Source organism: Rana temporaria, chromosome 8 (assembly GCF_905171775.1).
Source record: "Rana temporaria chromosome 8, aRanTem1.1, whole genome shotgun sequence".
Taxonomy (NCBI): domain Eukaryota; kingdom Metazoa; phylum Chordata; class Amphibia; order Anura; family Ranidae; genus Rana; species Rana temporaria.
Window position 1 is genome coordinate 8,097,252 of NC_053496.1, and position 14,980 is coordinate 8,112,231.

A 14,980-nucleotide genomic window follows, 5' to 3' on the forward strand; every position below is an offset into this window, starting at 1 on the left:
CACCCCCTTAGCTCATCACCCCCCACCATTCCTCCCATTCTAAGAGGATGGGAGGAATGGAGGGGGGGAAAGGAGCCAAGGGTCAGCCTTTCTCAACCTCTATATCCTTGAAATCATTTGTAGGTTCTGGGGAACCCTCTAATAAAAACAGTTGTTCAGGGACCAGTGGGAAAATTCTCCTTATATTGGTGGTTACTGGGAAGAATGGTCCTTACATTGGTGATCAGTGGGAAGAATGTCCCTTACATTGGTGATCAGTGGGAAGAATGTCCCTTACATTGGTGATCAGTGAGAAGAATGTTCCTTACATTGGTGATCAGTGAGAAGAATGTTCCTTACATTGGTGATCAGTGAGAAGAATGTTCCTTACATTGGTGATCAGTGAGAAGAATGTCCCTTACATTGGTGATCAGTGGGAAGAATGTTCCTTACATTGGTGATCAGTGAGAAGAATGTTCCTTACATTGGTGATCAGTGGGAAGAATGTCCCTTACATTGGTGATCAGTGAGAAGAATGTCTCTTACATTGGTGATCAGTGGGAAGAATGTTCCTTACATTGGTGATCAGTGAGAAGAATGCTCCTTACATTGGTGATCAGTGAGAAGAATGTCCCTTACATTGGTGATCAGTGGGAAGAATGTCCCTTACATTGGTGATCAGTGGGAAGAATGTTCCTTACATTGGTGATCAGTGAGAAGAATGTCCCTTACATTGGTGATCAGTGAGAAGAATGTTCCTTACATTGGTGATCAGTGAGAAGAATGTTCCTTACATTGGTGATCAGTGAGAAGAATGTCCCTTACATTGGTGATCAGTGAGAAGAATGTCCCTTACATTGGTGATCAGTGGGAAGAATGTCCCTTACATTGGTGATCAGTGAGAAGAATGTCCCTTACATTGGTGATCAGTGAGAAGAATGCACCTTGCGATTTTTACTGGCGTTTTTGTTTAGCCAATAGAAATTACTAGGGGGAGGAAATTGGGGGTGGGGATCTGCTATTTGAGCAGAAAACAAGCAACAAAACGTTCAACGTTCAAGTAAGACTATGGGGCCAAAAAAACGCTTTTAATCTGCAGAAAAGAAGCTCATGTACTGAAGAGATGGTCTTCATAAAGAAGCAATATACCTAAAAAAAAAAATAAAAGCGCCAGTACATTACTACGGTTTATCAATTCATTGAGAATCCCGGAGCTTTGCGCTCCTTTAATTTCCAGTCTTTCCTCCCTGTGCTGAGTCGGGTTATCCATGATTTGCAGGCGGTGTCATTCGCGCATCAGGCGGAAATATACTGAGCGCGGTGGATAGTGGGCGGAGCTCTTATACCCTGTACGGGGAGCAATCTAAAATATTGCCTGGTATGCACATTCCACTTCTCCTTCGCATGAATAATAATTTGTATTTAAAAAGGTCACGTACAAGGGCGTCCTGAATAAAAGAACACCGTCCTCTATATCGTATATTAGAAGTGCAAAAAAAAAAAAAAAAAATGTAGAAGAATTATTAAAATGCACATTTTCCTATCTCCTTTATTGTATGAGGATTTACTAGGGTCTCCTTCAAAATACACTATTTTACCAAAAGTATTGGGACGCCAGCCTTTTCATGAGCTTTAATGGCATCCCGGTCTTAGTCTCGTAGGGTTCAATATTGAGTTGGCTCCGCCCTTTGCAGCTATAACAGCTTCACCTCTTCTGGGAAGGCCGTCCACAAGGTTTAGGAGTGTGTCTATGGGAATGTTTGACCGTTCTTCCAGAAGCGCGTTTGTGAGGTCAGGCACTGATGGTGGGCGAGAAAGTCTAACTCGCAGTCTCCGCTCTAATTCATCCCAAAGGTGTTCTATCAGGTTGAGGCCAGTCTAGTTCCTCCACCCCAAACTCGCCCATCCATCTCTTTATGGACCTTGCTTTGTGCCCTGCTCCAAATCATTTGGTGGAGGGGGGATTATTGTGTTGGGTTGTTTTTCAGGGGTTGGGCTTGGCCCCTTAGTTCCAGTGAATTAAAAAAAACCTACTAGCTCATTATATATTACAGAGGAACCTCAGATTGCGAGTAATGCGGTTAACGACCATTTCTCAATAAGAGCGCTGTATTTAAAAAAAATCCTGACTCCGTTTGGGAGTGTTGTCTTGCAAAATTAGCACGATTCAGTGTGCAGTGCCGCTTTTGGCCTAAGGTGGGGGGGGGCACCGGAGCCAAGCAGAGCCGAACGTCGCTGTCCGCAGCCGATCAGCGCTGTTCGGAAAGGCCCGAGGATAGCACAGCTGACCTCTGCAAATCTCGGGTAGGAAGTCTTTCTGAGGTTTGCTGAGGTCAGCTGAAGTGTCCTCGGGCCTTTTTGTCCGTTTCCTAGACTCTCTGGCGCCCCCCATCCACCTCTTGCCACATGTGATATTGCATCCCATTGAAGTTAATGCGGAACCAATTATTTTCATTTCTATTGACTTCAATGGGGAAACTCGCTTTGATATGCGAGTACTTTGGATTACAAGAATTCTCCTGGAACGTAATCCGAGGTTCCACTGTACTTATCTCAGATCGATGCCTCTGCAGCAGTCCTCGTCTCCCCTTCCGGCCGCCGACATCTCTTCCGGGGCTTACTTCCGGGTATCGCAGCTCCGTCGCTGTGATTGGCTGGAGCCGCGATGACGTCACTCACCGGTAACGGCACACGGACTACATGAGTTTGCCCCAGTGTGCGTGTGCCGATGACATCAGCACATGCAGGGGACAGGGGATATCTCCTTTAGGATATATGCTGGGTAGCTACAGGTAAACCTTAATATAGGCTTACCTGTAGGTAGAATTTGTGTTGGATTGGCTACTGTGGTTTTTTTTGCATTGTTACATAAGCTATCGCGAAGCTTGAACATTTGTTATGTTATGTTATTCTCTAGGGTCTCTACTAAAAAATAAAAAAAAAAGAGTGGTGCGCTAGCAGGACGCAAAAAAAAGTCCTGCTAGCCGTATCGTTGGAGCGGTGAAGGAGCGGTGTGTTTACCGCTCCTCCACCGCTCCTGCCCATTGAAATCAATGGGGCACCGCCGGCTATGACTAAGCAATAGTTTCAGTGCGAAACGCGTCAGCAGTTGGGTTTTATTTTATGTTGCTGTGACTTGTAGTGCTGTCCTTCTTTTAATAAAAGCTACAATTTGTTCAGAGTGCGGCTGTCCAGAAACATTTTTTGTTCCTGCTTTGCTAAGTGCATTGCCTGCACCTGAGTTGTCTGCAACGGAGGATATTCATCTGGGTTTCCACCTAGAGCGGCTACTCCCTTTTCCCCCGCACCGCCAGCTATACCGCCTCTGCAGAGGCGCTTTTCGGTGGTTTTCAACCCTTTCTCGACCGCTAACAGGGGGTAAAACTGCCCCACTAGCGGCCGAATAGCGCTGTGACATTGGCGGTAAAGCGCAGCTAAAAATATCGGCGCTTTACCGACCGCCGCCGCCCCGCCCCAGTATGAAAGGGGCCTTAGTGGTTAAACTTTTCTAATTTAGACCCCTTTCACACTTCGGCGGTTTGCAGGCGCTATTGCCCTAAAAATAGCACCTGCAAACCGACCTGAAACAGCCCCTGGGGGCTTTCACACTGGAGCGGTGCGCTAGCAGGACAGTAAAAAAAGTCCTGCTAGCCGCATACTTGAAGCGGTGAAGGAGCGGTGTGTATACCCCTCCTCCACCTCTCCTGCCCATTGACATCAATGGGGCACCGCGGCTATACAGCCGGCAAAGCGCTTCTGCAGAAGCACTTTGCAGTGGTTTTTGAGCCTTTCTCGGCTGCTAGCAGGGGGTAAAACCGCCCCTCTAGCGGCCGAATAGCACGGCAAAATTAGCGAATTAGCCACCGCACCTCCCACCTTCCATACAGAAGTCTATTCCTTTGATGTAAAAGACAAATTGTTACAATGTTTAGACTTACTGTAACTTTCCACTGCAATGTTGTGATACTTGGCAGACTGCCCGGGATTTTTTTCTTCCTTTCTTTTGACTGCTGAGAGCAGAGAGAATTCTCTGCATAGACAGATCGGGAAATACTTTGTGAAGATCGCAACGGGGGAAAAAATTGCGGTGACGATTAATCGCGAAGCCCTAGTGTGTGGTAATAGATCATGAATGTTTTCATTGTGTTGTATGTATTGTGAATAAGGTTTGTCTATTTGTTCTGCTTTATAGTGGTAGCAGAATGCCGGGCGTCTCTACAGCAGAAAAGTGTCAGCGAGCCGCCATCGCTAGAACCATCGCAGGTCCCACCAGAGGCCGAGAACATTTCTGTCGTGGAGAGGACTCCCACACCTCCTGTCCCAACCAGCCCAGAGGTAAGTAGCACCTTAGAACTGTATCTATGTGTCATGGATATGCAATAAAGTCTGGCAGCTTACCTGTCTCATGTGTTCATTACAGGCCTGACCCTCTTTCTGGCTGTTTTTTTTTACACCTTCCTCCCTGTATGGCTCCACCCCAGGCCATCCCAGGAAGCCTATATTAACCACTGCACTGCTAGTCTGCTTTGCTGTTCAACCTTTGTTTGTAGCTTGTTCCTGTCTGCTGTGTGCTAAGTTTACCTTCCTGTGTACCGACCTTGGCTTGTCTCTGACTTCTCCTGTTTGCCTGACCCTTGGCCTGTTCCTTGATAACCCTTGTCTGCCTGTTGCCCCGACCTCGGCTTACCCATCACTATCTCTTGTCCTGGTTGCTGCTTCCCCTCTCTCCCTGCGGAGCGGGACCTTGGGGACCCCAGGAGTCGCGACCTGGATCCAGCTGCGGCGAGGGCCATCCTCACCACCAGAGGGTCTGGTGAACACAAAGCTGGGTCTTGGACTCCGCGCCCTGGGGAATCTTGGGCTTACGCTTCCCCTCTGTTTGCAGCAGTCGGCCATAGGGTTCACTACCCTGTGGTGCATCCCTGACCCCAACGGGGTGCACTTGTCACCTGGCCACAGGTGACCTGACACTATGTTACTATATGAGAACAATTCTATCATCTCCAATACTCTAATACCAAGGTTCTTCAGGGAAAAGCAAAACCTCCCTGAGCCCCCCATTCCTAGCCAACTAGTCTATCTTAACCACTTAAGTGACCAGGCTGCGCCGCGACGTACGTTTCGTAAAATTAACGTCTTCTGCCTTGCGGTTTCACTTCCTTGTTCCCTACTGCACATGCACGAGTCGAGCTGCGCGTCCTCACTGGTCCCTGCTGTCTTCTGGGACCTGTGTGTCTACCAGAAGACAGCGGGGGGGGTTGGAGTAGGCGCCGGACGTGGCGTAGGTCACAGCGGTGATCTATGCCCGGAAGTGGGAGCAAATACCTGGATTACACAGGTATCTGCTCCCTCCTCCCCCCTGAAAGGTGCCAAATGTTACTCCGGAGAGGGGGAGGATTCCGAAAAGCTCCTATTTTTGGGTGGAACTTTAAATTCTTTCCATTGAATGCTGAGACCTTCTGCAAGAAGTTCCTCTCTTTTTGATAGACTATGTCATCTTTACTGGTCTGATGAAAACAAATGAATGACATTGGGATTAAAAAAAAAAAAAAATACAAATGTGTCTTCCATTATATAAAACATAAGTGTAGCTCTACATCCGCCCTCCTGATCCTTCAGTCTCTATACTCAGGGCCGATCCGCCCTATAGGCTCACGATGCAAGCCGCTTAGGGCCTCGCAAAGGTGCGGAGGGCCCCCCAAATTACTAGAGGTGAAGTCCTTTTCGGCCCCTCGCCCCCGCTTCTCAATTCGTTGGCTGCATGGGAGAAGAGGTAAGAAGTCAACACCCCCTCCCCCCGCTTCTCAACTTTAATCTTTAATGTGACAGGTCACTGTCGGCAGTGCCCCCCCCCTTCGCAACTTTAAAGCGGGGGTTCACCCTAAAAAAACATTTATTTATTTTCTAGCATGCCATCAAGCATACTAGCGCGATCTACAGTACGCCTTTATTTTATTTTTTGGCGCCGTACTCACTGTTTACTGCCGTAATGACGTTTCAGACTCCCCGCGTGGAATGGGCGTTCCTATGCACAGGGAAGATGATTGACGGCCGGCTATGGCGCGTCACGCTTCCCGAAGATAGCCAAAATAGGACTTGCCTCTTCACGGCGCCTGCGCAGTCAAATCCGATGTCTGTGCGCAGGCGCCGTATAGCGCCGTGAAGAGGCAAGTCCTATTTCGGCTATCTTTGGGAAGCGTGACGCGCCATAGCCGGCCGTCAATCATCTTCCCTGTGCATAGGAACGCCCATTCCCCGCGGGGAGTCTGAAACTTCATTACGGCAGTAAACTGTGAGTACGGCACGAAAAAAAAAAAGAAAGGCGTACTGTAGCTCGCGCTAGTATGCTTGATGTTATCATAGAAACTTGTTTTTTAGGGTGAAACACCGCTTTAATGTGACATGTCACTGTCGGCAGCGCCCCCCCCCCCCCTTCTCAACTTTAATGTGACATGTCACTGTCGGCAGCGCCCCCCCCTTCTCAACTTTAATGTGACATGTAATTTTGCTTAGGGCCCCAGGGAGGTCAGGATCGGCACTGTCTATATTTCATCTTGTTGGTTCTACAGATGGTTCTCTTAGCATCTGATGGTCATTATTATTATCCTCGTAGTATAAAGGCTGCATTATTCAGCACATTCCTCCAATACTCCCCGGACAATAAGATAAACTCTCTCACCCTCGTGAGGAATGAGTTGACTACCCATCTGGTAAGTTGGATGGAGGTCTTGGGATCCCACAGAGTTGTATTCCTGCACTGAGGCTGGATGGAGTCTCCTAAATCAGTCACAGCCTGGCAAAGTCCGGGCTCCCCGTCAAACTTGGATCCGTGCCCGGCCTTCCTTTGCGGGCCGAGATATTGCTTTTGTTTATTTTCATGATGAATGTGTTTTCGGAAAACTATTCCTTTTTTTTTTTGCATAACAGTAATTCGATTTCTCCCGTTTTTCTATTTTGGTTGCTGTGCTATGTATGAATTCTTCTCTCTGGCCCCTTTCCTTTGCTGTTCCTAACCTTTTTCTTCCCTTTTTTTAATGCCTCGTTCTTCTCTGTTTCCTCCTCCGTTTTCTGTCTCCTCAGTTTTCCTCCTGCTCGGACAGCTCAGACTTTGCAAGCCATAAACTGGTAGGATTTCACAATCGTTTCTCAATTGGAGACGTAATACATTTTTGATTCCAACAGGCAAAAATAAATAAATGTAAGCAGATAACGTGGCTTCAGTGTATGCCCCATCAGGACTTATGCCGCGTACACACGATAGAGCTGCACGATTAATCACGGAGCGCGATCTCCCCGCGGGATGACCAGCGATTTTCGGGTGCGGCCATAAATTATTCTCACCTGTGCCATGTGTCCCGGAAGTCGCTCACATTCCCCATCACCACCATCCTTCAATCCGCAGCAGGAACGTCATCATCCGCCGCTGCGCCGCATGGCATGCCAGGGTTATGTAGTCCCGCCTCTGTTGTTGGTAAAGGGGGAGGTCTCCTTGTAGAACTACCAATCCCAGGATTCCTAGCGGGCCTGGTTCCAGACAGGGAGCAGAGCAGAGAATGCTGACCGGAGCCGGGGAGATGAGGGCAGGTGCTGGGGGAGCCCGGCCGGAACTTTACCGCTGGAGGAGGCAGAAGACGGGGGGGCACCAAGGTGAGGGCCGGCGAAGGGGTTCCGTGTAACCCGGAGCCTGAGAGAGAGAACCATTGTACTACCTGGGGGCCTGAGCGAGAGTATACATATATGGATAGGGGTGACGACTTGGGCAGAGGTGACGACTTGGGCAGAGGTGACGACTTGGGCAGAGGTGACGACTTGGGCAGAGGTGACGACTTGGGCAGAGGTGACGACTTGGGCAGAGGTGACGACTTGGGCAATGGTGACGACTTGGGCAATGGTGACGACTTGGGCAATATTGACAAGAACGGGGTTTACTACCGCTTTAAATAAAAATAAATTGAGAATCGTGATCTACTTTTTATGCAAAAGAATCGCGATTCTCGTTTTTCCTAGAATCGTGCAGCTCTAACACACGATCATTTTTCGGCATGAAAAAAACAACGTTTTTAAAAAATGTCATTTAAACTGATGGTGTTGGCTTCACATTATTTTTCAGGTTCTGAAAAACTAAAAAAATTTTTCGAACATGCTGCATTTTTTAACGAAGTTTTTAACGATGTCGTTTTTCGGGTTGTGAAAAATGATCGTGTGTGGGCTAAAACAACTTAAAAAACCTGCGCATGCTCAGAAGCAAGTTATGAGACGGGAGCGCTCGTTCTGGTAAAACTACCGTTCATAATGGAGGAAGCACATTCATCGCGCTGTAACAGACTGAAAAGCGCGAATCGTCTTTTACTAACAAGGAATCGGCTAAAGCAGCCCCAAGGGTGGCGCCATCTGCATGGAACTTCCCCTTTATAGTGCCGTCGTACGTGTTATACGTCACCGCGCTTTGCTAGATCATTTTTTTTAAAAGGCCGTTTTAATGATGAAGTTGGAAAAACTTCGTTTTTTTTTCATGCCGAAAAATGATGGTGTGTACGCGGACGGCATTAGAGCCACAGAAAGTCAATTTCTGCTTAAACCCAAATGTATATTCTGCATTTTTAGGATTTTCTTAACTACAGCCCTGTCCAAAAGTTTTGAGAATCGCACAAATATAAAGTTTCACAAAGTCGGCCGCCTCAGTTTTTATCACGGCAATTTGCATCTACTCCAGAATGTTATGGAGAGTGATCAGATGAAATTAATTGCAAAGTCCCACTTTTGCCATGAAAATTAACTTCATCCAATACAAAAAAAAATTCCACTGCATTTGTGAAGAAGGCTTCAAGGCACCCAAGAAAGTCCAGCAAGTGCCCGGGGACCGTCTCCTACAGGTGATTCAGCTGATGGTTCGGGGTACCACCAGGGCAGAGCTTGCTCAGGAATGGCAGCAGGCAGGTGTGAGGACATCGGCACGCTGGATTTTTAAGGGGTACCCTACGCCGTTTTTTTTTTCTTTCAATTTTGGTGTGGGGGGTAGCCCCACGCTGTTTTATTTTTCATATTTTTTGCATTGTTTTGTTTACAAAAAGAACACTGAAAGCTGATGAGTCATCGGTTGCTAAGGACCTGGCAGCCGGCTTCCTGGCCCCGTCCTTAACAACCATACCAGACCCTTATCCAAGCATGCAACATGGCAGGTCAGGAAAAGGGTGGAACCATACCAGGCCACATACCCTCCCGAACCATACCAGGCCACATACCCTCCCGAACCATTCCAGGCCACATACCCTCCCGAACCATTCCAGGCCACATACCCTCCCGAACCATTCCAGGCCACATACCCTCCCGAACCATTCCAGGCCACATACCCTCCCGAACCATTCCAGGCCACATACCCTCCCGAACCATTCCAGGCCACATACCCTCCCGAACCATTCCAGGCCACATACCCTCCCGAACCATTCCAGGCCACATACCCTCCCGAACCATACCAGGCCACATACCCTCCCGAACCATACCAGGCCACATACCCTCCCGAACCATACCAGGCCACATACCCTCCCGAACCATACCAGGCCACATACCCTCCCGAACCATACCAGGCCACATACCCTTAATATCGGGGGTGCTTTGGGGCAGCCCCCCCCAAAGCACCTTGTCCCCATATTGATGGGGATAAGTGGGGAAAAATGTTCCTTACATTGGTAATCAGTGGGTAGAATGATCCTTACAATTGTGGCCAATAGGTAGAATGTTCCTTACATTGGTGATCAGTGAGAAGAATGTTCCTTACATTGGTGATCAGTGAGAAGAATGTTCCTTACATTGGTGATCAGTGAGAAGAATGTTCCTTACATTGGTGATCAGTGAGAAGAAGGTTCCTTACATTGGTGATCAGAAGAATGTTCCTTACATTGGTGATCAGTGAGAAGAAGGTTCCTTACATTGGTGATCAGTGAGAAGAATGTTCCTTACATTGGTGATCAGTGGGAAGAATGCTCCTTACATTGGTGATCAGTGGGAAGAATGTCCCTTACATTGGTGATCAGTGAGAAGAATGTCCCTTACATTGGTGATCAGTGGGAAGAATGCTCCTTACATTGGTGATCAGTGGGAAGAATGCTCCTTACATTGGTGATCAGTGGGAAGAATGCTCCTTACATTGGTGATCAGTGGGAAGAATGTTCCTTACATTGGTGATCAGTGAGAAGAATGTTCCTTACATTGGTGATTAGTGAGAAGAATGTTCCTTACATTGGTGATCAGTGGGAAGAATGTTCCTTACATTGGTGATCAGTGGGAAGAATGTTCCTTACATTGGTGATCAGTGGGAAGAATGTTCCTTACATTGGTGATCAGTGAGAAGAATGTTCCTTACATTGGTGATCAGTGGGAAGAATGTTCCTTACACTGGTGATCAGTGGGAAGAATGTTCCTTACATTGGTGATCAGTGGGAAGAATGCTCCTTACATTGGTGATCAGTGGGAAGAATGCTCCTTACATTGGTGATCAGTGGGAAGAATGTTCCTTACATTGGTGATCAGTGAGAAGAATGTTCCTTACATTGGTGATTAGTGAGAAGAATGTTCCTTACATTGGTGATCAGTGGGAAGAATGTTCCTTACATTGGTGATCAGTGGGAAGAATGTTCCTTACATTGGTGATCAGTGGGAAGAATGTTCCTTACATTGGTGATCAGTGAGAAGAATGTTCCTTACATTGGTGATCAGTGGGAAGAATGTTCCTTACACTGGTGATCAGTGGGAAGAATGTTCCTTACATTGGTGGTCAGTGGGAAGAATGCTCCCTACAGGTCAGTGGGAAGAATGTCCCTTACATTGGTGGTCAGTGGGAAGAATGCTCCCTACAGGTCAGTGGGAAGAATGTTCCTTACATTGATTATCAGTAAAGCATTCTGAGACCATTCATGTGTGGGGCCGCTTCTCAGCCAAGGGAGTGGGGGGCTCTCTCACAATTTTGCCCATGAATATAGAATGGTACAAAAACATCCTCCGAGAGCAACTTCTCCCAACCATCCAAGAACCATTTGGTGAGGATGATGCCTTCTCCAGCATGAGGGAGCTCCTTGCTATTAGGCAAAAGTGATAACTACCAGTAAGTGGCTTGGGGAACAAAACATCAAAATTTTGAGTCCATGGCCAGGAAACTGCCCAGACCTTAATCCCATTGAGAACTTGTCAATCCTCAAGAGGCGGGTAAACAAAATAAACACACAAATTCTGACAATTGATAGTGAAGAATGGGCGGCCATCAGCCAGGATGTGGCCCAGAAGGTGATAGACGGGACGGCATGCCGAGGGGAATTGCAGAGATCTGGAATAAGAAGCGTCCCCACTGCAAATATTGACTCTTTCCATAAACCCAATGTGATTGTCAATAAAAGTCTTTGTCACTTATGAAATGCTTGTAATTATACTTCAGCATCCCAGAGGAACATCCGACAAAAAGTTCTGAAAACACTGAAGCGGCAGACTTTGTGAAAATTATTATTTGCGTCATTCTCAAAACTTTTGACCACGGCTGTAATCTTTTGACTTAAAAATCAAACTTTAAAAAAAAAAAAGTCTGCTTTTTTTCGTATGGCAGAACCTCCAGCTTATTCACTGGGAAAGCGTTGGAGATATTTTCAACATGGCAGACGCCTTCAAAGCAATCATTTCCATGGGTCTAGTTAAAAAGTTTCCAGTGTTCCGGACCAAATTCTACGAATCTTTTTCCGCTTGTGAAAAATACTTTATGTGAACAGTAACTCAAATCGTTGCAAATTTATTGCGAGCAAAGTAGGCAGTTCATTTTTTTTATATTGAAAAAGTTACATGTTTTTAGCGCTACCCCCGCAGGGCCCGCTGATTTTAATTGGTTCTCCCCCAAACGGCACAGAGGCTACCAGCCACCCAAACAGTCCATTCACTCCAGTCCATTCACTTTGGCTCCAATCGGCAGTCAAGGGCAGGGGTAGGCAACTTTTTGAAGATCTACCTGAACAACAAGAAAGAGATCAAAAGTCATTGGTGTATGGCATCCTTTTTAAAAAAATAAGAAATAAACTAGCAAGGCCTAACTAAATAGTAAGGAAAACTTAGAAAATCTAGTAAAACAAATGTCACTGTAAAATATAAACTTGACCTCCCTCAAAAGTGGATTTTGTCAGTTAGACATGTGCAATTCGTATGGGTCCGGATCTAAATTCATAAATTTTTTCGGATGTATCTGAATTTCTGAATAACACTAGTAATGAATCTTGTTAGAAAACTAAACAAAATTTATTTTAACGAATTGCAATTTTTCATACATATTTAAATCGGTTGAAAATGTATCGAATGATCCAAATTCTGTGAGAAGAATAGCTGATTGTATGAGAGCGGACCAGGATGCCGGCTGCCAAGTCCCTAACAACCCATCCCTACCAGACCCTTTGGCCCCCCCCATCCCTACCAGGCCCTTTTAAGGGGTACCCTTCGCCGTTTTATTTTAAATTTTGCTGTGGGGGGGCAGTGGGGGGAGCACGAGTGTTGGGCTGTGGGGGGAGCACGAGTGTTGGGCTGTGGGGGGGAGCACGAGTGTTGGGCTGTGGGGGGGAGCACGAGTGTTGGGCTGTGGGGGGGAGCACGAGTGTTGGGCTGTGGGGGGAGCACGAGTGTTGGGCTGTGGGGGGAGCACGAGTGTTGGGCAGTGGGGGGAGCACGAGTGTTGGGCAGTGGGGGGAGCACGAGTGTTGGGCTGTGGGGGGAGCACGAGTGTTGGGCTGTGGGGGGAGCACGGGTGTTGGGCTGTGGGGGGAGCACGGGTGTTGGGCTGTGGGGGGAGCACGGGTGTTGGGCTGTGGGGGGAGCACGAGTGTTGGGCAGTGGGGGGAGCACGAGTGTTGGGCAGTGGGGGGAGCACGAGTGTTGGGCAGTGGGGGGAGCACGAGTGTTGGGCTGTGGGGGGAGCACGAGTGTTGGGCTGTGGGGGGAGCACAAGTGACTGGCTCAAGATTTCAGTTGGCAGTCCAGCCACCTCGGTGGACCCTGACTGTAAAGTAAGAATCGATCAAGAGCAGTTCCCCGCAAACGCCCTATGCTGTTTTTTTTATTTTATTATTTCATTTTTCATTGCCGGCATTCTTTTGTTTACAAAAAGAACACTGACAGCTGATGAGTCATCGGTTGCTAAGGACCTGGCAGCCGACTTCCTGACCCTCTCCTTAACAACCAAAAACCATACCAAACCCTTATCCAATCATGCAGCCTGGGAGGTCAGGAAAAGGGTGGAACCATACCAGGCCACATATCCTTAATATCGGAGGTGCTTTGGGGCAGCCCCCCCCCCCCCCCAAAGCACCTTGTCCCCATATTGATGGTGATTAGTGGGTAAAAATGTCCCTTACATTGGTGATCAGTGGGAAGAATGTTCCTTACATTGGTGATCAGTGAGAAGAATGTCCCTTACATTGGTGATCAGTGAGAAGAATGTTCCTTACATTGGTGATCAGTGAGAAGAATGTCCCTTACATTGGTGATCAGTGAGAAGAATGTTCCTTACATTGGTGATCCGTGGGAAGAATGTTCCTTACATTGGTGATCAGTGAGAAGAATGTCTCTTACATTGGTGATCAGTGAGAAGAATGTTCCTTACATTGGTGATCAGTGGGAAGAATGTTCCTTACATTGGTGATCAGTGAGAAGAATGTCTCTTACATTGGTGATCAGTGAGAAGAATGTCCCTTACATTGGTGATCAGTGGGAAGAATGTCCCTTACATTGGTGATCAGTGAGAAGAATGTCCCTTACATTGGTGATCAGTGAGAAGAATGCCCCTTACATTGGTGATCAGTGAGAAGAATGTTCCTTACATTGGTGATCAGTGAGAAGAATGTCCCTTACATTGGTGATCAGTGGGAAGAATGTCCCTTACATTGGTGATCAGTGAGAAGAATGTCTCTTACATTGGTGATCAGTGAGAAGAATGTCTCTTACATTGGTGATCAGTGAGAAGAATGTCCCTTACGTTGGTGATCAGTGAGAAGAATGTCCCTTACATTGGTGATCAGTGGGAAGAATGTCCCTTACATTGGTGATCAGTGGGAAGAATGTCCCTTACATTGGTGATCAGTGAGAAGAATGTTCCTTACATTGGTGATCAGTGAGAAGAATGTCCCTTACATTGGTGATCAGTGGGAAGAATGTTCCTTACATTGGTGATCAGTGAGAAGAATGTCCCTTACATTGGTGATCAGTGGGAAGAATGTCCCTTACATTGGTGATCAGTGAGAAGAATGATCCTTACATTGGTGATCAGTGGGAAGAATGTTCCTTACATTGGTGATCAGTGGGAAGAATGTCCCTTACATTGGTGATCAGTGGGAAGAATGTCCCTTACATTGGTGGTCAGTGGGAAGAATGTTCCTTACATTGGTGATCAGTGGGAAGAATGTCCCTTACATTGGTGATCAGTGAGAAGAATGTCCCTTACATTGGTGATCAGTGAGAAGAATGTCCCTTACATTGGTGATCAGTGAGAAGAATGTTCCTTACATTGGTGATCAGTGAGAAGAATGTCCCTTACATTGGTGATCAGTGGGAAGAATGTTCCTTACATTGGTGATCAGTGAGAAGAATGTCCCTTACATTGGTGATCAGTGGGAAGAATGTCCCTTACATTGGTGATCAGTGAGAAGAATGATCCTTACATTGGTGATCAGTGGGAAGAATGTTCCTTACATTGGTGATCAGTGGGAAGAATGTCCCTTACATTGGTGATCAGTGGGAAGAATGTCCCTTACATTGGTGGTCAGTGGGAAGAATGTTCCTTACATTGGTGATCAGTGGGAAGAATGTCCCTTACATTGGTGATCAGTGAGAAGAATGTCCCTTACATTGGTGATCAGTGAGAAGAATGTCCCTTACATTGGTGATCAGTGAGAAGAATGTTCCTTACATTGGTGATCAGTGAGAAGAATGTCCCTTACATTGGTGATCAGTGGGAAGAATGTTCCTTACATTGGTGATCAGTGAG

At 46.9% G+C, this 14,980-nt stretch overlaps 1 protein-coding gene across 6 annotated transcripts in view; it reads left to right on the forward strand.

The window, feature by feature from the left end:
* Positions 1-14,980, forward strand: part of ZFYVE27 (zinc finger FYVE-type containing 27) — a 123,371-nt gene that overhangs the window by 51,637 nt on the left and 56,754 nt on the right. For 4 of the 6 annotated variants that reach the window (XM_040361269.1, XM_040361263.1, XM_040361265.1 and 1 more), the window contains exons 7-8: positions 4,172-4,314; positions 7,060-7,104. In XM_040361269.1, the coding sequence (XP_040217203.1) occupies positions 4,172-4,314; positions 7,060-7,104 (188 nt within the window). The remainder of the gene's footprint in view (positions 1-4,171; positions 4,315-7,059; positions 7,105-14,980) is intronic. The other 2 variants (XM_040361266.1, XM_040361268.1) reach the window with 1 other exon arrangement.